This window comes from Crocuta crocuta, unplaced genomic scaffold (assembly GCF_008692635.1).
Source record: "Crocuta crocuta isolate KB4526 unplaced genomic scaffold, BGI_CrCroc_1.0 scaffold854, whole genome shotgun sequence".
NCBI lineage: Eukaryota > Metazoa > Chordata > Mammalia > Carnivora > Hyaenidae > Crocuta > Crocuta crocuta.
The window spans coordinates 588,385-612,837 of record NW_027531536.1 but is presented as its reverse complement, the minus strand read 5'-3'; the positions used below and the strand labels follow the sequence as shown (position 1 = coordinate 612,837).

Here is a 24,453-nt window from a genome sequence, read left to right as displayed (position 1 = left end):
AGATAATCCAGTCTTGCTTTAGTGTAGGGCTAGGTACATAATAAGCAATATATTTGTTAGCTGCAGTTGATGATAATGGTTATAATAATGATCTTTCCAGATACTCTGATCAACATTTAACCTCCTTATTCTCTGATCATAAAAAATTTACCACATGTCCCCCTTCTTGACACATACTATCCTAGTTTACATGTGATTATTTTATCTCTGTAAGGAGACTGCAAACTCTTGGAAAGGCAAGGATTGGCAATCCAAAACTTGCTGAATTGGTTTGAAAACATCTACTTGCTTTACAAGTCACGTGGTCTTCATTTTGATTTTTATTTTTTTTCCTCAACAGAAAATGAAAACACTAGCAGAAAGGAGGAGGAGTGCGCCATCTCTCATCCTGGATAAAGCCCTACAAAAAAGGCCCAGTACCAAGTAAGTGGATAGTTTTGTAGTACACATTTGGTAAGTGTTTTGCTTTTTTTTTTTTTTTTAATGTTTAGAGTTTTTTGTTTGTTTTTTTATCAGCACAAAAATTCTCTGTATAATAATAGAAAATACGGCTTCTGATATTATTTAATAAGATCTGTAGTTTATGTGAATCCTAAAGCCTCTTAGAGGTGGTCTGTGTGGTCAGATGCAAGAATCCCACAGCACATGGTGTACAATGTCAGGCCTCCACGTATTGCTCAGGTTTCCTGACAGAAACAAGTAGTGACCAGAATGCTGAAAGAGGAGTTATTCTAACCACCATATATCTTTGGGTACGCACAAGCTTTAGCTTATTTTTTACCATAAAGTGATGCTTGTGCTAGGCATGAGGTCAATTTTTACCAATTTTAGATATGAAGAATCATAACCAAGTTGAGATTAATGATTTATTGTGTGCACTATTAGTTAATGAATTAATCAACAGAATTTGAAGTGGAAAAACAGACTAATTAGCTGTTGAAAGGGCCATTTCACCTACTGAAGCTCAATGCCATTTCAATATAGATTTTAAGTAAGTCTTTCATAAGGCGTAGAAATTGAATGAATATTCCATCATTAACTTGTTCATTAATCTTTAAATGTCGTTTTAACCAGGAGTTTTTATGTTCAAAGGAATCCTGCGATGGTTTTCCTCTAATCTGTGAATCCTTTTATATGAAGTGAAGTCCTCATCCCCTTTACTTCAAGTGAGGGTATATCTGGTATTTCTGTGAATGGTGTGCTAATTTAACATAAAATCTGTATAAAGGCATGACATTTTCTCAGTGCCAAAAAGAAATTATATACCCAAATCCCAATTAGTGAAAATTTCAAAATACTTCAGTCGCTCTCTTAGGACACGTCGTGTTCTCAGACACAGGTGGTTCCTCAACCTGCCCCCAGAAGGCACCGCTTTAGTCATTGGGTTCATCAGAAAATGTAAATAGCTTATAATAGATACAAATCAAAGCTTAATTAGGAAGATATTTTTCTTCCAAATAAATAATACATTTCAGTGCCATGTATAAATGACTTTTGGATTATTTTCATTACTGTATCTCTGCATTAGTGTGGAAAAAAAGGAATGGTAATATTTTCACAGTTTGACCCTGATTACCTAGAAGACTCAGGAGGAAGTATTTTTTAGGGGAGGTAGAGAGAGGAAGCAGAATTATTAGTACAGTTCTCAATACGGATATACTATACATGTAAAAATAGCTTTATTATCTACTTTTTAAAATACAGATAAAAAAATTTCAGGTATAGTTTCTTATCGGAAGCTTCTAGGATAGCTGTATCCCAGGTTTTTCAATTATAAGTAGCCCTTATATCAGAGAATCTTTAGCCCAAGATCAGGAGTCAGTACTGGCCCACTTACCCCCTAGGCCAGTGTGAGAACCCAGAACATTATGCATGTGGATACTTGAAGTTCATATACACCAGTGGTTCTCAGTGGGGTGGCACTAACTTCTATGGAGCATTTTGGAATTTTGTGGAGCATTTGAGTTTGCCTCAATGATTTAGTGGGCCATGGCCAGAGCTGGTAGACATTCCATAATGCACAGGGCATCCTACATGTAAAAGAATTGTGTGGCTCCTACATAGCTTTGAATGTGCCATGTATGGCATATTTGTGAAGGGGGCTAAAAAATCTTATATGATTATCTATGCGTGTAACCTAATATACAAAATATTTTTATATACTTTTATTTGTTTTAATAAACACTAAATCTTCCAGAAATGGCATGATCTTGCATGTCAGAATATAATTGTACTTTATATTGTTTGGAACCATTTCAGAAAATCATGTGGCTTTACTTCATTTTCCTATATTTGTTGTGTGTAATAGTTTCTTACCATCCAGCTTCTCCTAAATTAAAATATATTAAATGTAAGTAGTGTAATCATTGACTACTTCATTGTCTTTGAGTATAATCATGCCAAAATATATGCATATTGAAATACATAATTTATTATTACTTTTATTTCATTTTCCTTCTTACTGCTGGGGTATTTTGATGATAGTTTTTCAAAATTCTGTTAAATATCTGAATTTCTTTTCAAGGTAGAAAAGGAAGAACTTAAATGAATATATATGTGTAGACTTTAATATAGCAAAGGGGAGTTGAGTCTAATAGGATTTCGAACTGACAGAGAGGAAGTGCCAGGCTAGAGAGAATGGTAACACTTACCCACCTTATGGGTTTTCAGTTGCAGAACGAATATGATAATACACAGCCATGCCCTTCCCCATTCCTGCCTTCCCATCAGCTCTGCAGTAACTGGTGCTCACATTAGAGCCAGTTCCCAAATTTATGCCTTAGAAAGAGCGACATATGATGGGTTTGTGTTAAAATAATCACAGGAAAAAAGTTTATTGAAGTTGAAGTTGTATATGTTTTCATCTTCAGTTTGTTTCCTAGGAGTTTCTCTAGGATAGTAAGCAAATGCACGGCATTGGGGAGGAGGGCCTTCTCCTGTCTTACAGAAAGAATGCCTTTCCTCTGTGCAATGCTGGGCAGTTAATGTGTGCGAAAAGAAAGCTGTTGGGTGTTGAATGTGTACAGAGTATTTGTAGGTAATGTAATCTGAGGATTGGAAAGAACAGTAAAGGTCATCTAGTCTGGTGGTTTCCAGAGCTTTCTCAGTTAGTGTTCTACAGAGGGACGCAAGCAGCCGCGTAAGTGTCAGAAACTCTTCGTGGTTGATTCTGATACATTCTAGGTGGAAAACCACTGTGGCAAGCTACAAAAAAAAAATCCTTTTTTTTTTCTTTTTCAAAAGAATGCTTTTAAAAAAGGAGTATTAAATATTGAAACTGAATTTTAAGAAACTACATAATTGTAATACATATTTCTTATAAAACAATGTAGACGTAATAAAACAAACAGCAAAGTCCCTATAGGTTCCTCAGGAGGAACCACTATTATTCATTTGTTTGTCCCTCTAAACCCTTGTCTATCAACATGTTATTAGAATTTTTATTGGCTTCCCTACTGCTTAAATTCTCACTTTAACATAACTATATTTGTTCTTTTCATTTTCACGTCTTAAAGTTTTATTGAGATTAGAGATCACATCCTGTTAGAACAACCATTTGAGTTTCTATGAATTTCATCCACCTGTATATAATGTATGTCCTTGAAAAGTTACATAAATCAGACTAATTATTAACAAACTTGATATTTTAAAGAAATCCTGTAATGCATTGTTTTTATAAAGTGAATCATTGCTTTTTCCAGAGTTGTTAAAAATAACTCAGATTTTCATAATTAAAGAATTTTGCTTTTCCATCAGTTACATCCAGAAAACATGAAAAAACTCTAAAGTCCAAGCTGATACCACACTTGTTTCAAGTAGAACTTTGTACAAGAGAATTCCAGTACCTAAAAAGAATCTTTACTACTTCTTTGTATATAATATCATGGGAACTAACGTGTTAAAGAAATAGAGCACTGTAGCATTTCATATTTCTTGGATGAAATACAGTCATCATAACATTGCATATTTGTTGAATTTTACCCTTACTTGATCTTGGCTTTGTGATTGAACCTTGCTGTTTCTACTTGTGGCTTCCTGATATGATATTGCCTAGTAATTAATGATGATAAAGTTTTTATCCAAAGTTTAGCAAACATCCACAGAGGATTTAAAATAATCCCTTCATTTAATAACTGTTGCACCTCAATTTTTACTGAATTTAATGAACGAGACCTACGTTTAAAGGAGAGGGAAGACTTAGGTTAGTTGGTGAGTTAACTGTATGTGTTAAACGGTTTTATATCCAGAGTTCTTGGATCAGCACATACAGTACATAAAGAGAGGTGGTTTATAAATTGTAACTTTTCTTTTTTGTATGTGGATACCATTCAGATCAGCTGGAGGTGGTTTCTCTGAGTAATTATTTTATTATGTGGCATAGCAGATGACAGACCTCTTTCACACTGAGAAGGTTAGTGGTTTGCCAGCGTGGCTGCATTCAGCTGTTTTTACTCTCAGACATCGCAGCGTTGAATGCTGTGCTTAAGGACAACCTCCCCTCATGGAGTAGATGTCCTCGTGGTAAGATGCTGGGCACCTAATTAGAGAGTGTTTTACTATATGATAAAACCCTTCTGCTTCTAATTCTTTGTCTACATAATTATGACTTGTGAAATTCAGTAAATCAACAGACTTCCTTATGCATGCTCTGAATTGTAATCATTCTGAACTATAGGCAGTTTCCTAAACTCACTCTACCACTGGCTCAGATGTCCCGTCCTTCTGGCGCTCCTCTAACCCATCCCAAATAACATTCAGGCTCCTTGTGTTTCTTGTAATCCTAAGCACTCAAGCCACTGCATTGCCGTCACTGTTTATGTCCCGTTCCCTTTAATGTCTGTGCCTTTTATTGATAAAATAATGCTTTGTACATACCTGGTGTTCATTTATTACTGTTGGATGATTGGTGAATTAACAAGTAACTCCATTTCCAAACCAGAATAGGAATTTAGTAAGTAAGCATAGTAGTTTCTGACTTTCCTGCCCTCCTTTACGTAACCAATACATAAGAGACCTTCCTTATTCATTGGCATTATTTGTGAAATTCTGGCTAGGGAGAAGGATAGGTTTCTTTTAACAAAATGATTCTGAGTTAGGAGATTATTTCTTGCAGCAAAATACCCCAAGAACTCACGTATGTGATCTGGAAATACCACATGAAGAGCTATTCTTGTGGTATTTGTTCATCATTTACTCAGGTATACTCAAGTCCTAGAGACTTCCCTCCAGAAATTCACTTGTTTGGATAGGTACTCAACCCACCTTGTAGAAGTTACACAAAGATGTACCCGCCCACTTTTGTTTTAAGTTACAGTCTCTTAGCACTTTTAAGTTTGTATCACCTATCTCCTCACCTCCAAATTAATTTATTGTGTATGTGTGGTTTGCAGGACTTTGTGCTCAGTACTTTAAGCATCAGCTAAGTGTTGCTGAGAGGGGAGGCCACACCAGGCAAGCGCGGTGGGTGGTGTGGACAGGAGGTGCTTGGGCTTTGGCTCTCCACCCTAACTCTCTATGTGACCTTGGAAAAATCACCTCATCTCTGAGTCTCTTTACTTTCCTCTGTAAAATCTGAATCTCATGCTTGCATCACAGGATATGGAATGTGAAAATTCTTAGAATATTGAGTTAGTTATTATTAGTTTCCTCCTTCTCCTTCCTTCCCTCAGATACTTTTCATTTCCAAGCTTTAAACCTCCTGACTCCCCCCAGAAAAGTCAAGTTTGTTAATGAAAAGCACCTACTTTATCTTCATAGCATTGTATAACCAGAAGCAAATCATTGGAGCCTGGCTCATTATGTAGTGGAAATTGAGTCAAAGACTTGCCCTAGGTCACACAGTTTATTATAGCCTTAGAGATGAGACTGGACACCCAGGCTCCTGGTCTTCATGGTATATTCTTCACATTACACAAACAAAAGTGTCTAAAAACATGGATTCTGGAGCCCAGTTGGCAGTTTGGGATCCCAGTACTGGTCCTCACTAGCTGTGTGATCTTAGGTAAGTTTTTAAACCAGATATAATAAAATATATCTCATAAGATTGTAAAGAAGACTAAATAGGTCTTATACATGTAAATTTCTTTTTTTTTTAATGTTTATTTTATTTTTGAGAGAGAGAGAGACAGACACAGACGCAGAATCTGAAACAGGCTTCAGGCTTTGAGCTGTCAGCACAGAGCCGGAGATGGGGTTCAAACCCACAAACTGTGAGAGCATGTCCTGAGCCAAAGTCAGATGCTTAACCGACTGAGCCACCCAGGCGCCTCACATGTAAATTTCTTAATGTAATTCCTAACACATAGTCAGTGCTATATGTATGAAGGCTATTATTATTGTTACTAGTAGTAGACAGAAACAGAAGTACACGTAATCCTCATAGAAAGACTCTGAGGAGCATAGCATATTAGAAATAAAAAGGATGAAAGATGCCATCAAGAAGCCAGCTAGACTCTAATACTAAATTCATTTTAGCAAGACAGTTATATTTCTAGGTCTGGCCTGAAACACGGTTAGCTCAGAATTTTGGATTCATTCTTGGTGGAACTTGACAACTCTTGAGATCTCTGTAGGCAGAAGTTTGAAGTGCATCTAGAGTGACTCTGGGAAATAAGGTCCTGAGACATGGAGGATTTACCTGGTTTGCTCAGCTCCTCAAGGCAGAGGGTCTCTAGGAGATCCACTATGTGCCAAAGCTATGAGTCAAGAGAAGACACAGATGGAGTTGGCTAGTTTGGAGCGAGGATGCTAGGGTGAGTGAGCCAAATCGGAAGGCATTGGAGAACTAGGAAAGCAGCTGTTAGCTAACTAACTGGCTTCTGCCTCCTTTTGGTCAGTTCACCCCTGTTGTGCATGACTATGCACACACACCAAGCTTGCCTTACTTAGGCTAGCCCCATTGTGTTCTACAAATTTCTCATCATCCCATCTCCTTGTTTCTCTGTTACATTAGCATTACAATTTTAATACTAGTCTAAAGTAGACGATAACTCATCAGACCTTCATATGCAAGGAGTAGTTTTTTGAACACTGTGATCAAATCTCTCACAGAATGAAAACCACCTCTACCTGTGATGGCTTAATGTGAACCTTCCAGATATAGTAATTGGAATGAATTGAATGACCTTATGAAGGCCATTCTCATACTGAAGACCCTAAGGTAGTTGTGGTAACAGTTTGATATAATTTGATGGAAAGGTCAGTTTGAAAGAGAAGTTACTCGACTTTCTTTTAGAATTCTGAAAACCTTCAAACCTAGGTACAATTTCTTGGTACAAGACTTTGAAATAAAAATTTTAATTTTAGAGGAATTTTGAAAAAAATCTTTAATACCTTTTCAAAATTATACTAAACTATATAAACATGTTACCTTAGAAGAAAGCCCTGTCCCAAATATTATCCATTGTGCTGCCTGGCATTATATCCCAGTTGGCTCTACATAAGGCCTATTCCTAGTTTTGGACAGTGCATTTTTAGGTTTTAATTGAGAGATCCATAGATATTTCCAGGTATATGATCAGAAGAATGAAGTAGAGATTTAATACATGAAGATTGTCAGTGGCTTGCAAAATCTCTCCTTCTTGTGAGGAACATTTTCCAAACTTGTAAAATTTAGTTGGAAAGAGACAGCTATGGCTTTATAAAGTGGCAAAGTTGACAAATTTTTACCAAAATGGAATTCATTGCTTCCTTAAGCAAAAGGCTTCTTAGAGCTACAGATCACTTTATTATTTTATCAAACTACTTCTCATGTTGTTTAAAAATGTCCAAATACATCTGGTCCTGGTGGATTGTGCTGTTTTCCTATGGCATGATTCATGGAGAAAATCATTGGAAGATTAAGTCTCTCCACATTCTACTGGGCTTCGACAGGGTCAATCAGTTTATTTTTGCAATTGCAAAACAGTGCATACATTTAATTTCTTAATTCCAACTGTAGCCAAATTTGCCAATTGTAGTTATGATTCAGTTTTATCTTTCATGTTGATATCAGGAAAGCACTGCCTCATGAGTGAACATTTACTCGCCTTCCTTCACCCCTTCCACAGGGAGAGCGGCTGTCCTAAGACATCCTTACTGCACTGGGCTAGGGCCTCCGTTCTCCTGTGCAGCTTGGAAGCTAGGATTTCTCAGAGGAGCTTTGCAGTTTCAGAACTGACTCTCCTTCAGAACCCTGAGAAAAGATCTTCTCAGGGAGGCAGGAGAATTGTTGTCACTATTATCGAGAAGCTTCACAGTGTTGTGGTTAAGGAAGTGCAGACCTGTGGCCATCCTACCTTAGAACCTGGCCCTGCTTCTTCCCAGGAGAGAGCTTTGACACATTCCTTAACCTCTTCAGGCCTCACTTCACTCGTCTGTAAAATGAGGATAACCTCACAGGGGATGCAGAGAGTTAACACAGTAACGTATCTGGTAAGCCGTAAGTATTAGGCAGGTTTATTTAACAGATTCTTATTAAATAAAACTGTTAAATTATGTGAGTTTATTTAACAGGTTCTTGTTAAATACAACTGTTAAAATACATAAATCCTTGTGCCGCCCTCCACGTGATATGTACATGTGATATGTAATTGTCTTAGTGTTCACGTTTGGGCCTTGTTTTCTCAGCTTGACTGTCTGCTTTTTGAGTGAAGGGACCATATTTGCTGCTCTTTGCATCTACACATTGAGTGTTGGGTATGGAACAGGTACTCTAAATATTAGCTGAGCTGAATGAGTGATTCCTTCCTTCCCCCAGCCAAGTAGGGCAGCTCTCAGTTGGAGTGGAAAGAAGGTTAAGAGTCCACTACTGCCTGATCAAGGAATGCAGCCAGCGTCAAAAGGCCACACAAAGATATATCAATTCTGGAGTGACCAGCTGTTTAAGGCATGTTGATTTAATGCTTGCATGCATACCATGTCATCTGCACTAAGGCTCACTGCCACTGCTTCTCTGATGTACAGCTCCTGGTGTATTAAGAAGACACAGAGAATGGAGTTGAGTCCCTGCTCTATCACTGTATGACCCTGGTAGGGTCACCTGGCCTTTCTGCAACCTGGACTCTTTGTTCATCTGTCACTGGTAGGGAGGAGGGGAGAGTGAGGTTGACTAAATCATTTCCGTACTTCCTCCATCAGTCCCCGACCCCACAGTTTTGTTTCTTTGTGCTGATCATAACTCCATCACATGGAAAATGGTATGAATGCTCCTTGCAAACTTTTTTATCAAAACTTTCCATCTCCAACGGTGTATCTGTCACACTACTAAGGAATATGTATTCCCTCTATCCCCTTTCATTGCACAAGTCAAGCATTTCCTTGTGTGGGATCTTTGGTCTATTTATTGTCATAATATTATTTTGATAGCCAGCCTCCATAATGGCCCCAGTGATTCCCAACTCATGGTATTCACATTCTTGTCTAATCCCTTCCCACATTATATCAGAATTGACCTGTGTAATCAGTAGAATATTGTAAAAATGATGGTGTATCACTCTTAATATGAGATTATAAAAGGCCAAGCTTCTATCTTGATTACACTCACGCTCCCTCTGTCTCTGTGATCACCTGCTTGGGGTGGAGGCAGAGGGACCACGTCCTGAACCGTCCCCTGGGCGGCATAGAGGGGAAGAACTGAAGCTTCCAACCCACCACCACACGAGTGAGTGTGGAATCAGATTTTCCAACCCCAGTCAAGTTTGGGGGGATTGTAGGCCCAGACTACCTGCAGCCTCATAAGAGATCTGAGCCAGACCCAGCCGGCTCAGCTGCTCCCTGCTTCCCAACCACCAGACTGCGCGAGATCATAGATGTTTGTTGTTTGAAGATGCTGTGTTTTGGGGTAATTTGTTACGCAGCAGTAGATAACCAGTAGTCCTCTTCAGTTTATGAAACTAGCTTTCTAGAATGTTTCTCCCATGTCCCTTTTATGTATTCTTACAGCTAGAGGAGAGAAGATGGAAACAGAGACTGTTCCCATTTATAACTGAAAATGCTTGTTTTCCAGATCATATAATTTGTTGGAAAGGGGACCAGATGACACCCTTATTTTCTTTAAACAGCTTTATTGAGACACAATTTGTACCATATAATTTACCCATTTAACATATACAATCCGTGGTTTTTAATATATTCACAGAATTGTGCAGCTATTACCATGATCTTAAAGCATTTTCATCCCACCTACAAGAAACCCGATAATCCTTAGCTAGCTGTCCTTCCTCTCTATCACCCATGTCCCTCCTTTCCCACCTCCAGTTCTGAGCACCACTTCCCTCTTTCTGTCCTTATAGCATTGCCTCTTCTGGACATTTCATATAAACATGGCCGTGCACTCTCTGGTCTTTTGTGGCTGGTTTCTTTTGGTTAGCATCAGGCTCGTTCACTGTGTAACTTGTATTAGTACTTCTTTACTTTTAGTAGTGAAATAATATTCCATTAGAAACATAGATGCACCACACTTTGCTTATTTGCTCATCAAGTGATGAACATCTGGCTATTTTCTACCTTTTGGCTATTAAGAATAATGCTGCCGTGAAAATTCATGTATAAGTTTTTGTGCAGACATACGTTTCATTTCTCTGGGATATGTACCTAGGATGGGATTGTTGGGTCATGTGGGAATTCAGTGGTTAGCTTTTGGGAACTGCCGAATGGTTTTCCCAGGCAGCTGCATGGTCCCACGGTCCCACCGTCCCACTGACAACATGTAAGGGCTCGGACTTCTCCACGTCCTTAACAAGCCTTGTTACTTTCCATCTTTTTGATGTTAGCTGTCTCAGTGAGTGTGAGGACGTACCTCTTCAAGGTTTTCATCTGCATTTCCCTTATGATGTGGGGCATCTTTTCATGTGTTTATTTGCCATTTGTGTCTTTTTGGGGCAACGTACAACTTAAAACTCAGAACATTTTTAATTGGGTTATTTAGCTTTTCATTAGTGAGTTGAAAGAGTTCTTTATATATTGTCAAATGGTATTCTTAACATGATGTGTATATACAAGCAAAGCACAAGATAGTAGCACTGATTTCTGGCTTCTGAGGCGCACAAAGTACCTGAGCCTGAAACATCTGGATAATTCCATTGTCCACTTCATTTGTATTTATATACCTTTGGTTTGGTTTCTTCTTTTTCCTCTTCAGTGAAACTAACCCTTCTGTTTTGGGGAAGAAAATTCCTACAAATTGTATCCCAAGCAAGGTCCTTTGGCAGATTTCTATGATGTATACTCTACAAATTAACTTTAGTTTAAGAGATTTAATAATCAACTTTTTTGTTAATTATGGCTTTCTGGAATACCTATTTTCTTGTTTATTCTTTAAAAATATAGTTGTTAGAAAGTTATTATATATGCATTTTAGAAAATCTGAAAAATGTGGGGAGGTGAAAATGAAATTTTGGTCTATATTCATAGATATCCATCTTAATACCTTTTTCTATCATTTGACTTCACAGTTTATGCATCTTACAATTGAATCAGCATCATCATATGTGATGCTGTCTATGGTAGAAACATTCCCTATTTACTATATTTATATGTTATATATGTAAATATATTGAAAATAAATAAAGTCCTGTGGATTTGCTTAAACTTATGAAGTGGAGAGTTAAGGAATAAATATGCTAAGCTTTTAGAAGTTGTAACAACATACATGTTTATTTCTGACATCTCTACTTTCTCCTACAAAAATGCTATCATTTCTTCAAAGACTGCCCACCAGGAGGAAGGCAGTCTTACTAACAGTTTTTCTGTACTAGCTTTCGAGGACCTCATAGTCTAGTAGAGGAGAAAAAAATGTCAGAAATAAATTACTTTATGGGGTGCCTGGGTGGCTCAGTTGGTTAAGCATCTGACTTCAGCTCAGGCAATGATCTCAAGGTAAGTGAGTTCAATCCCCACATTTTAGGAGTCTCTCTCTCTCTCTTCCTGTCCCTCTCCCTTTGTGCATGGACTTTGTCTCTCTCTCTCTCTCTCTCAAAATAAATAAACTTTAAAAAAAGAAATAAATTACTTTAATAGACTGTAAATGCTATAATGAAGAGACAAATAGAAGAGCAAAGCAGCTGCCTTAGGCCTTGGGAGAGGCATCATAGGGTTAATACTCTTATGCTGGGGTTTGATGGATGAATAGGAGTTTCTTAAACAGAGGGAAGAGGTGACATAACGTTTTAATGAGAATATAAGTTAGAGCTGACACTTTGTAAAAAGGAGTGACAGGAGATGAGGCTAGAAAACAGAGAAGACCAGATTGGAAATGGCCTTTGTCAGGCTGAAGACTTTGGATTTCTAAGTAGGAGAGCAATAATCTAAGAAAATGTGTAATGATGTGATTTAATTTTTGATTTTGAAAAACAAAAAATTGATTGGAAGAGAGATGGTCAGGCAAGTAGACTATTTAGGAGACAGTTGAAAATTATTCAGGCAAATGAAAATGAAAAGCTTACATGGTGAAGGGGAAATTTTTAGAGTTAGAATCAGATTTGGATGTAAAGAAAGTGGGAGGAATTAAGCGTGAAGTTTTGAAATTTTGAAGACTAGACAGATTTGGTGACATTAACAGACTCGCTAATTGAGCAAGTTTCAACATGGTGAATTTTGAGGTGTAGGACAAAGTGTTAGTGTTAGCAATGCTAATAAAAGCTATAATGTAAATTGAATGCTTAGGATTTACCAGTTCCTAGTTAAGTATTTTGTGTGTATATTTTTAAGTGACTTTTTCATTTCACAGTACAGATGTTTAATCTTAGAAATTTAATCTTAGATACTTTATAAAAATCTTAGAAACTTAATAATTTAGCATAGGTCTCTCAGCTATTAATTGAGTTGAAATTTAAATATACTTTTCCCTGATGTTACAATTTGTGACCAAACCTAACATACTCTACTGCCTCAATAAAGTCATTTCAATTTTCAGAATTTTCCATCTCATAAGATAAAGAATAGTTTTAGAAGGTAGGTTCTTGAAACTTCATTGTTACTGTTATAATCTCATTGTGACCATTAGATTCTGTCTGTTATGGTTCCACATGGATAAATCAGGGATTATCACTTTATTTTTTTTAACTTTAAAATGTTTTTTTATTTTTGAGAGAGAGAGAGAGACCACATGAGTGGAGGAGGGGCAGAGAGAAAGGGGGACACAGAATCCAAAGCAAGCTCCAGGCTCTGAGCTGTCAGCACAGAGCTGGACACAGGGCTTGAACCTGTGAACCGTGAGATCAGGACCTGAGCCATAGTGAGACGCTTAACCCACTTAGCCACCCAAGCACCCTCAGAGATCATCACTTTAAATGAAAATGATAGAATGGCTCTGAAATGATTCTGCTACTTTTATCTCCAACTCAAAGGAGGCTAATCCTATAAATTACATTGTTTAATTTAATTACTTATTTTAACTTTAGGTATTTTCTAATATAAAACCGGAAGTTGAAATTTCATATACTGTATTTTATATAACTCTGTTTTGTTTTTATTTTTGACTATAACTTTTAATGTTAATATCTAAATTTATGGCCTATACCAGAGAATATAGTTGTATGGTATATGATTTCTGAATTTTCTTTATGACTTGATACATAGATTTTTAGAAGCATTAACATATATGTTGAAAAGCATGTAGCCAGTTATGTAAATCACCAATCCCTTCCTAATATACTTTCCTCTTGTTCTGTCACTCCCTAAAAGAGCTGTGCCTCCCACTTCAGCTGTGGACATGTACATTTCTTCATGTTACTGTATTTGTTTCTTTATGTGCTTTGAAACTTTATTGTGAGGTCCATAAAGCTCAGGATAGTTCTATCTTTTATCAAGTGGAAATACCTTTCTTTTGTCCTATTTATTTCTTTTGTACCTGTCTCCTTTGGCTCAGCAGAATGTTTTTGAAATTCATCTATGTTACATATATCAAAAGTTTGCTCCTTTTTATTGCCAAGCAATATTTCGTCATATGGATATACCACAGCATCTTAGTTTATGTTGATAGACATTTGAGTTGTTTGCAGTTTGGAGCTATTATGAAGAAAACTGCTGTGAACATTTGAATACAGGTTTTAATGTTTACACTCTGTTGGGTAAATACCAAAGAGTTAAATTACTGGATTGTATAATTAAATGTTTGTTTAAGTTTAAAATGAACTTCCAGACTGTTTTCTAAAGTGTTTATAGTACTTTACATACCCACCAGCAATGCATGAGAATGCCAGTTGTTCCACATCCTTGCCAGAACTTGCTCAGTGACTGTTTCTAAATGGTTCGCCTTACTAGTGGGTACGTAGTGGTATCTCACCATGGTTTTCATTTGCATTTTCCGAAAGACTAAGATACTGTGCATCATTCACGTAATTATTGCCCATTTTTCTTTGTGAAGTGACCTGATTAAATCTTTTGCACATTTCTTTATTTGTAAACCTAGAGAATTATAAAAGTTCTTTGTATATTCTGGATAGATAAATCCACTGTCAATACATATAATGAAAATAGTTCCTCTAAATCTGTCTTGTCTTTTCATTTTACTTAACAGTGGTTATCAGAAGAACAAAAGTTTTTAGTTATGATGAAGTTTAATTTAACAAATGTTCTCTTTTACAGCTTATGTATTATGTGTCTTATCTAAGAAATATTTGAATGCTTGAAAGTTTCAAAGATAGTATACTGTGTCCCCTCCCCTGTACTTAAGAGCGTACGCTCCAGCCACCATTCCCTAGTGAGCAGCCAGTCCGAGGACATAGCCTTGTGGAGACCTTCTACAGACTATACATGAATGAATATTAAAGCCTCTATATAAACCAGTAAGATTCTGGCAGGAAGGTGGAGAGTCCCAAATACCACTACGAGTAGGAAAATAACATAACCAAAGTCTGAACAAGAGAGACCAAGAGACACCATTCAAAGAACACTTCCTGAACGGACAGGTGTTGGACAGTCAAAGAGCCTTCTTTGGTACAGCAGCACTCACGGGTGCAGAGGGCATAACAAAAGATAGAAAGCCAACCAAAATGACTAAATGAAAGAGGTCCCCTCCAAAGAAATTCCAGGAAGAATTGACAGCTAAAGAACTGCTCAAAACAGATATAAGTAAAATAACTAAACAAAAATTTAGAACAATAGTCATAAAATTAATCACTGGGCTTGTAAAAGGTACGGATGATATCAGAGAAACTATTGCTACAAAGACTATGGAGCTTAAAAATAGTTGTGATGAATTAAAAAATGCTATAGATGAGATAAATAAAATGGAGGCATCCAATGCATGGATTGAAGAGGCAGAAAGGAGAATAAGTGATTTAGAAGACACAATTGTAAAAAAAAGAGGAAGCTGAGTAAAAGAGAGATAAACTGATCCAGGAATGCGAAAGGAGAATTCGAGAGCTCAGCGATACAATCAAATGGAATAATATCTGTATCATAGGAATTCCAGAAGAGGAAGAGAGAGGGAAAGGCATTGAAGGAGTCCTGGAACAAATTATAGCAGAGAACTTCCCCAGTCTGGGGAGGGAAGTAGATGTTGAAATTCAAGAGGCACAGAGAACTCCCCTCAGATGCAACTTGAATCGATCTTCTGCATGACATATCATAGTGAAACTGGTAAAATATAAGGACGAAGAGAGAATTCTGAAAGCAGCTAGTGAGAAAAGGGCCCTAACTTACAAAGGGAAACCTATCAGAATGGTGACAGACCTATCTACTGAACCTTGGCAGGCCAGAAAGGAACGGCAGGAGATCTTCAATGTAATAAACAGAAAAAATATGCAGCCAAGAATCCTCTATCCAGCAAGCCTGTCATTCAAAATAGAAGGAGAGATAAAAGTCTTTCCAAAGAAACAAAAATTGAAAGAATTTGTCACCACTAAATCAGCCCTAGAAGAAATCCTGAGGGGGACTCTCTGAGGGAAATATTGCAAGGCACGCAAGATACCAGAGACACCACCACAAGATGAATCCCACAAAGGACACGATGACTCTAAACCCATATTTTTCAGTAATAACACTGAATGTAAACGGACTAAATGCCCCAATCAAAAGACACAGGGTAGCAGAATGGATAAAAAAACAAAATTCATCTGTTTGCTGTCTACAAGAAACTCATTTTAGACTAGAGGATAACTTCAGACTGAAAGTAAGGAGATGGAGAAATATCGATCATGCTACTGGAAGTCAAAAGAAAGCTGGAGTAGCTATACTTATATCAGACAAATTGGACTCTAAAGTAAAGACAGTAACAAGGGATGAAGAAGGGCATTATATAATAATTACAGGGTCTATCCATCAGGAAGAACTAACAATTATAAATGTCTACACACCAAATATGGGAGCACCTAAATCTATAAAACAATCACAAACCGAAACACTCTTATGGATAAGAATGTGCTAATAGCAGGGAACTTTAATATTCCACTTACATCAATGGATAGATCAACCAGAGAGAAAATCACTAAAGACACAATGGACTTGAATGACACATTGGACCAGATGAATTTGACAGATATACTTAAACTCTACATCCTGAGGCCATGGAATTCATTTTCTTCTCGAGTGCGCATGACACATTCTCCAAGACAGATCACATACTGGGACATAAAGCAGCCCTCAATAAATATGAAAGAATTGAGATCCTACCATGCACACTTTCAGATCACAATGCTATGAAATTCAAAATCAATCACAGGAAGAAGTCTGGAAAACCTCCAGAAACATGGAGGTTAAAGAACACCCTACTAAAGAATGAATGGGCCAATCAAGCAATTAGAGAAGAAATTTTAAAATATATGGAAACAAATGAAAATGAGAATACAACAATCCAAACTCTATGGGATGTGGTGAAGGCACTCCTAAGAGGAAAGTACATTGCACTCCAGGCCTACTTCAAGAATTAGAAAAAGCGCAAGTACAAAATCTTAACTGTGCACCTAAAGGAACTAGAGGGAGAGCAGCAAGAGCACCCCAAACCCAGTAGGAGAAGAGAAATAATAAAAGTCAGGGCAGAAATAAACAATATAGAAACCAAAGAAACAGTTGAACAGACCAATGAAACCAAGAGTTTGTTTTTTGAAAAAATAAACAAAATTGACAAACCTCTAGCCAGGCTTCTCAAAAAGAAAAGAGAGAGCACCCAAATAGACAAAATCATGAATGAAAATGGACTTATTACAACCAACCCCTCAGAAATACAAGCAATTATCAGGGAATACTATGAAAAATTATATGCCAACAAATTGGACAACTTAGAAGAAATGGACAAATTCCTAGACACACACACACACTACCAAATTCATACGGGAAGAGACAGAAAACTTGAACAGACCCATAACTAGTGAGGAAATTGAATCAGTTATCAAAAATTTCCCAACAAATAAGAGCCCTGGCCCAGATGGCTTCCCTGGGGAATTCTAACAGACATTTAAAACAGAATTAATAGCCATTCTTCTCAAACTATTCCAAAGAATAGAAATTGAAGGAAAATTTCCAGACTCATTTTATGAAGCCAGCATCGCTTTGATTCCCAAGCCAGACAGAGACCCAGAATAAAAAGAGAACTACAGGCCAGTATCCTTGATGAAAGAAATGCAAAAATCCTCAACAAGATCCTTGCAAATTGAATCCAACAGCTCATAAAAAGAAGTATCCACCAAGATCAAGTGGGATTCATTCCTGGGTTACAGGGCTGGTTCAATATTTGCAAATTAATCAATGTGATACATCATATCAACAAAAGAAAAGATAACAACCATATGATCCTGTCGATAGATGCAGAAAAAGCATTTCACAAAATACAGCATCCCTTCTTAATAAAGACCCTCAAGAAAGTCAGGATAGAAGGAACTTACTTAAACATCATAAAAGCCATCTATGAGAAGCCCTCAGCTAACATCATCCTCAATGGGGAAAAACTAAGAGCTTTCCTCCTGAGACCAGGAATACGACAGGGATGTCCACTCTCACCACTGTTTAACATAGTGCTGGAAGTCTTAGCATTAGCAATCAGACAACAAAAGGAAATCAAAGGCATCAGAGTTGGGAAAGAAGAAGTCAGACTTTGGCTTTTCACAGATGACATGATACTCTACATAGAAAACCCAACAGACTCCACCAGAAGCCTACTAGAACTGATCCAAGAATTCAGCAAAGTTGCAGGGTACAAAATCAACATACAGAAATCGGTTGCATTTTTAAACACCAACAGTGAAACAACAGAAAGAGAAATCAAGAAATGGATCCCATTCACAATTGCACAAAAAAAAAACCCATAAAATACCTAGGAATAAACCTAACCAAAGATATAAGAGATCTGTATGATGAAAATTATAGAAAACTTACAAAGGAAATTGAAGAAGACACAAAGAAATGGAAAAACATTCCATGCTCATGGATTGGAAGAATAAACATAGTTAAAATGTCATTACTACCCAAAGCAATCTACACATTCAGTGCAATCCCAATCAAAATGGCACCAGCATTCTTGTCAAAAGTAGAACAAACTATCCTAAAATTTGTATGGAACCACCCGAATAGCCAAAGTAATATTGAATAAGAAAACCAAAACAGGAGGCATCACCATCCCAGACTTTAGCCTCTACTACAAAGCTGTCATCATCAAGACGGTATGGTATTGGCACAAAAACAGACACATAGACCAATGGAATAGAATAGAGAACTCAGAAGTGGACCCAAAAGTAGTACAGCCTCTTTAACAGATGGTGCTGGGAGAACTGGACAACAACATGTAGAAGAATGAAACTAGATAATTTTCTTATACCATACACAAAAATAAACTCCAAATGGATAAAGGACCTGAACGTGAGACGTGGGACAGGAAACCATCAAAACCCTAGAGGAGAAAGCAGGAAACAACCTCCTTGACCTCCACGGCAGCAATTTCTTACTTGATACATCCCTAAAGGCAAGGGAATCCGCAAAAAAAGAACTACTGGGACCTCATCAAGATAAAAAACTCCACACCCAAAAAACAAACAATCCAGTGAAGAAATGGGCAGAAGATATGAACAGACACTTCTCCAAAGAGGACATCCAGATGGCCAACAGACACATGAAACGATACTCAGCATCCCTCCTCATCAGGGAAATACAAATCAAAACCACATTGAGATACCACCTCACGCCAGTCAGAGTGGCTAAAATGAGCAAATCAGAGAACTCTAGACGCTGGCGAGGATGTGGAGAAACGGGCACCCTCCTCCACTGTTGGTGGGAATGTAAACTGGTACAGCCCCTCTGGAAAACAGTGTGGAGGTTCCTAAGGAAACTAACAACAGAACTCCCCTATGACCCAGCAATAGCACTGCTAGGAATTTACCCAAGGGATGCAGGAGTGCTGATGCATAGGGGGACATGTACCCCAGTGTTCATAGCAGCACTCTCAACAATAGCCAAAACATGGAAAGAGCCTAAGTGTCCATCAACGGACGAATGGATCAAGAAGATGTGGTTTATCTATACGATGGACTACTACATGGCAATGAGAAACAATGAAATCTGGCCACGTGTAGCAACATGGATGGACCTTGAGGGTGTTATGCTGAGTGAAATAAGTCAGGCAGAGGAGGACAGCTATATGTTTGCACATATAGGAGAATTAGGAAGAACTTAACAGAGGACCGTATGGGAGAAGAAGGGGGGGGGAATAGTGGGGGAGAGGGAGGGAGGCAAACCATGAGAGACTCTTGAATGCCGAGAACAAACTGAGGGCAGATGGGGGTCAGGAGGGAGGGGTGATGGGCATGGTGGAGGGCACTTGTAGGGATGAGCACTGGGTGTTATATGGAAACCTACTTGACAATAAACTATTAAAAAAAAAGATAGTATGCTGTATTTTCTTCTATATTAGGCCTGTGATCAAATTGATTTAATTTTACATATGGCATAAAGGAAGGGTATAGGTTTATTATTTTTCCTTATGGATATCCAGTTGCTGCACTACCAACGACTGAAAAGAGTTTCTTTTGCCAATTGGGAAAAAAGAACATATGTCTTCATTCTGGAACGTTTTTTAAAAAATCTGGCCACACTTGTATAGATATATTTCTAAACTCTGTTCTTTTCCATCAGTCTATAGGTCAGTCTGTGCCAATACTATAAAATTTTCATTACTGAACTTTGTTATAAGTCCTTTATGATTTTTGTTGATATTATAATTTTCTATTGCATGTTCCATTTCATGATTGCTAATATAGAAATAGTTGATTCTTTGTTTATTGAATTTTAATCCTTTAATCTTATTAAACTCACTTATTCTGTTAGGTTTTTAAAAAATTCTATGAGCTCTAATGTAGATTTCTCAGGATATTCTATATACACAGTCATTTCCTTTGTGGATAAAGAGAATTTTATTTTTTCTGTTACCATGTGTTAAGTTTTTATTTTCTTTCCTTACTTTCATGTATTGCCTAGAACCTCTGGTTTATGGCTAAATAGAAGTGATATGAGCTTGACCTTTTTTGTTCCTAGTTTTAGGCAGAAAACACTTAGTCTTTCACCATGACTTATGATATTAGCTAGCTACAGTCTTTTTCCATATGTCTTTTATTAAATTGAGGAAGTACCCTTTAATTCTAACAGTGTTTGTTTTATTGTGCACGAGAAGTGAATTTTGTCAAATACTTCTCCTGAAACTTGAAATGATCAATCACATGTTGGGGCACTGGGGTGGCTCATTCAGTTAAGCATATGACTCTTCAGCTCAGGTGATGGTCTCAGGGTTTGTTAGATTGAGGCCCTTGTCAGGCCAGGCTCGGTGCTGACAGCATGGAGCCTGCTTGGGATTCTCTCTCTCCTTCTCCTCTGCCCCACCCCACCTTGCATGGGTACTCACTCTCTCTCAAAAAAAAAAAAAAAAAGATCATATGTTGTTGCTTTCCATTTTTAGTCATAATACAATGAATGATACTGATTTTTTAAAATAAACTTCTACTTTAGAATATATCTTAGATTTACAGAAAAGTTGCAAGATATTACAGAGTTTATGGGTACCCTCAAACAGTGTACCTTGTTAACATCTTAAAATACTACAGTACATTTGTCACAACTAATGAACCAATATTTACATGTTATTATTAACTAAAGGTCATACTTGTTAGATTTTTACCTAATCTCCTTTTTCTATCCCAGGATCTCATTCCAAGTACAATACTAGATTTAGTCATTACATCTTCCTTAATCTCCTCTAGATTATGACAGTTTCTCAGACTTCTGTTTTCATCCCTTGACAGTTTTTTTTTTAAATTAATTTATTTATTTTGAGAGCAAGAGTGAGTAGGGGTGGGGGGAGAGAGAGAGGGAGAGAGAGAATCCCAAGCAGGCTCTATGCTGTCAGCACAGAGCCCAACATAGAGCTCAATACCATGGCTATGAAATCATGACCTGAGCCAAAATCAAGTCAGCTGCTTAACTGACTGAGCCACCCACACGCTCCTGATGACCTAGATTGTTTTGAGGCATTATAGAAAGTCCTTCGATTTTGGTTTGTCTGATGTTTTCTTGTAGTGAGAAAGGGTTCTGTGTAGTTAGAAAGAGTTTATAGAGTATTTTCAGTCTATATACATTAGAGATAGAGTCTGCAGTTTTCTGGTGCCATCTCTGTTTGTTTTGGGTGTCAGGGTAATGGGGGCCGTATAAAAGGAGTTGGAAAGTGCTACTTCCTCCTTCAAGAAGGGTGTATAAGGGAATGCCATTGTATCTTCCTGAAAGGCTTGGTAGATTTCACTAGTAAAGTTGTCTAGAGTTTGAGGTACTTTGGGGGGAGGAGGGGTTAAAATTATGGTTTTAATTTCTTTAACAAAGATAGAACTACTTGGGTATTCTATTCCTTCTTAAGGGTTTTTTTTTCTTTTTTTGGTAATTTGTTTATTTAAAAAGTCAAGGAAAGTATGCAGTTCATCCCATTTGTCAGCTTATTTACCACACAGTTATTCATAATGTTTTTTGTGTTTTTAATGTCTGTAAGAACTGTAATGATACTAATTCTTTAATTTTTGATATTAGGAATTACTGAATTATTTTTTTTCTAGATCAGTCTAACTAGACGCATGACAGTTTTACTTACTTTTTTTTCAAAGAACCAGATTTTAGTTTTGTTGCTTTTCCCTACTGTGTGTCACTTTTTGTTTCATTGATTTTTTTTGTTTTTAAAGATTTATTAGAGTTTAATTATGTATAGTTTAGTACTTATATTTAAAATGTGCAATTTGATGAGTTTTTACATATTGTGTCCATGAAACCACCACTACAATGAAGATAATGAGCATTTTCATAACTTCCAAAAGCTTCCTCATGTGCCTTTGTACTTTATTCTTTCCTGCTATCCTGCTGACCTCTCTTCAGACAGTCAAGGAACTACTTGATGTCACTATAGGTTAGTTTGCATCTCTGAGGATTTTATATAAATATTCCATGTTACTTTTTGTTACCAAGCAGTATTGTACTGTATAGGTATACCACAAGTTGTATATCCCTTTTACCTACTCATAGGGTGTTTTCCAATTTTGTGATTAAAAAGAAAATTGCTTTGTACATTTATGTACAGTATTTGTGTGTACTTTTATTTCATATGTTTTTATTTTTTGGTAAGTACCAAGAAATAGAATGGCTGGTTGTATGGTAGATGTATTAAGAAACTGCAAAGTGTTTTCCAAAAGGGTTGTACCATTTTAGATTCCTAGTAGCAGTATATGAAAGTTACAGATGTCCCACTTCTTCACCAATACTTAGTATGGTCTTTATTTTTTTAATTTTAGTCATTCTGGTGTGTTTTACCTCTTCATGGTTTTAATTTGTATCTTCCCAATTACTAATGAACTTGAGCATCTTTTCGTGAGTTTGTCATCCATATATATCATCTCTGGTAAAGTGTCAGCTCACATCACTTCTTCATTGGTGTGTGGGAGCGGGAGTTGTGTGTCTTACTGTTGAATTTTAAGTATTCTTTATAAAATCCTGATTCGTGCTACCCTGTATGGTAGCCAGGAACCACTACAGCATAAATGTAAATTAAATTGAATACTGCAAATTCAGTCCCCAAGTCACACCAGCTACATTTCAAATGCTCACTTAGTCACATATGAGTAGTAGGTACCTGTTAGTGCAGATAGAAGATATTTGCATAATCTCTGAAAAATCAGTTGTCAGTGCCATTCTAAATGTAGGTCCCTTGTTAAGCCCTAGCTTTGTGAATGTTTTTTTCTAGTACATAGTTTGCCTTTTCATTTCAATAACAGTGTCTTCCAAAGAGCCAAGTTTCAAATTACAATGAAATCTATCATTTTTTTTCTTTGATACTGTTGTGCATTTTGTGTACTATTAAGGTTTTTTTCTAGACCCAAGGTCCACATCTCTTCCTGTGTGTTATGTTAGAATTTTTATAGTTTCAGCTTTTACATTTAGGGCTACAATCCATTTGGAGTTAATTTTTGTATATCATATGAGATCAGATCAATACTTTTATTTCATATGGCTATCCACTTGTTCTCGCATCACTTTTGAAAAGATTTTTCTTTCCCCACTTAATTCTCTTTGGACTATTGTCACATAATCATTTGGCTATGTAAATGTGTATCCACTTCTGGACACTATTCTATTCTTCATGCTAGTATTAAACTGGCCTGATAACTGTGTCTTTAAAATGTTTTTAAATAAGATTGTGAGAGTTCTTCAACTTTGTTCTTATTTTTCAAAATTGCTTTGGTATTAGGGCCTATGAGCTTCCATAGAAATGTTTTAATCAGTATGACAGTTTCTATAATAATGTTCCTGGGATTTTTTTAAAATTTAGTTAACATATAGTGGAATAATTTCAGGAGTAGAATTTAGTGATCCATTGCTTACATACAACACCCAGTGCTCATCCCAACAAGTGCCGTCCTTAATGCCCATCACCCATTTAGCCCATTCCCGCACCCAATATCCCTCCAGCAACCCTCGGTTTGTTTTGTATTTAAGAATCTCTTATGGTTTGCTTCCTTCTCTCTTTTTATCTTGTTTTTTCTTCCCTTCCCCTATGTTCATCTGTTTTGTTTCTTAAACTCCACATATGAATGAGATTATATTATACATAATCTTTTTCTGATTTATTTCGCTTAGTATAATACGCTCTAGTTCCATCCACATTGTTGCAAATGGCAAGATTTCATTCTTTCTGATTGCCAAGTAATATTCCATTGCATATATAAACCACATCTTCTTTATCCATTCATCAGTTGATGGACATCTGGCTCTTTCCATACTTTTGGGTATTGTCAATAGTGCTGCTATAAACATTGGGATGCATGGGTCCCTTCGAATCACCACTCCTGTATCCTTTGGATAAATACCGAGTATTGTAATTGCTGGGTCATAGGGCTTCCATCTTCAGTTTTTTGAGGAACCTCCATACTGTTTTCCACAGTAGCTGCACCAGTTTGCATTCCCACCAACAGTGTATAAGGGCTCCCCTTTCTCCACATCCTTGCCAACATCCGTTGTTTCCTG

General features: G+C 37.0%; 1 protein-coding gene across 1 annotated transcript in view; it reads left to right on the top strand.

The window, feature by feature from the left end:
* Positions 1 to 343: 343 nt before the first annotated feature.
* The window catches only part of ARHGAP20 (Rho GTPase activating protein 20), a 118,313-nt gene continuing 94,203 nt past the window's right edge, over positions 344 to 24,453 (top strand). Inside the window, exon 1 of the mRNA XM_077772686.1 lies at positions 344 to 423. Coding sequence (XP_077628812.1) covers positions 344 to 423 — 80 coding nt within the window. The remainder of the gene's footprint in view (positions 424 to 24,453) is intronic.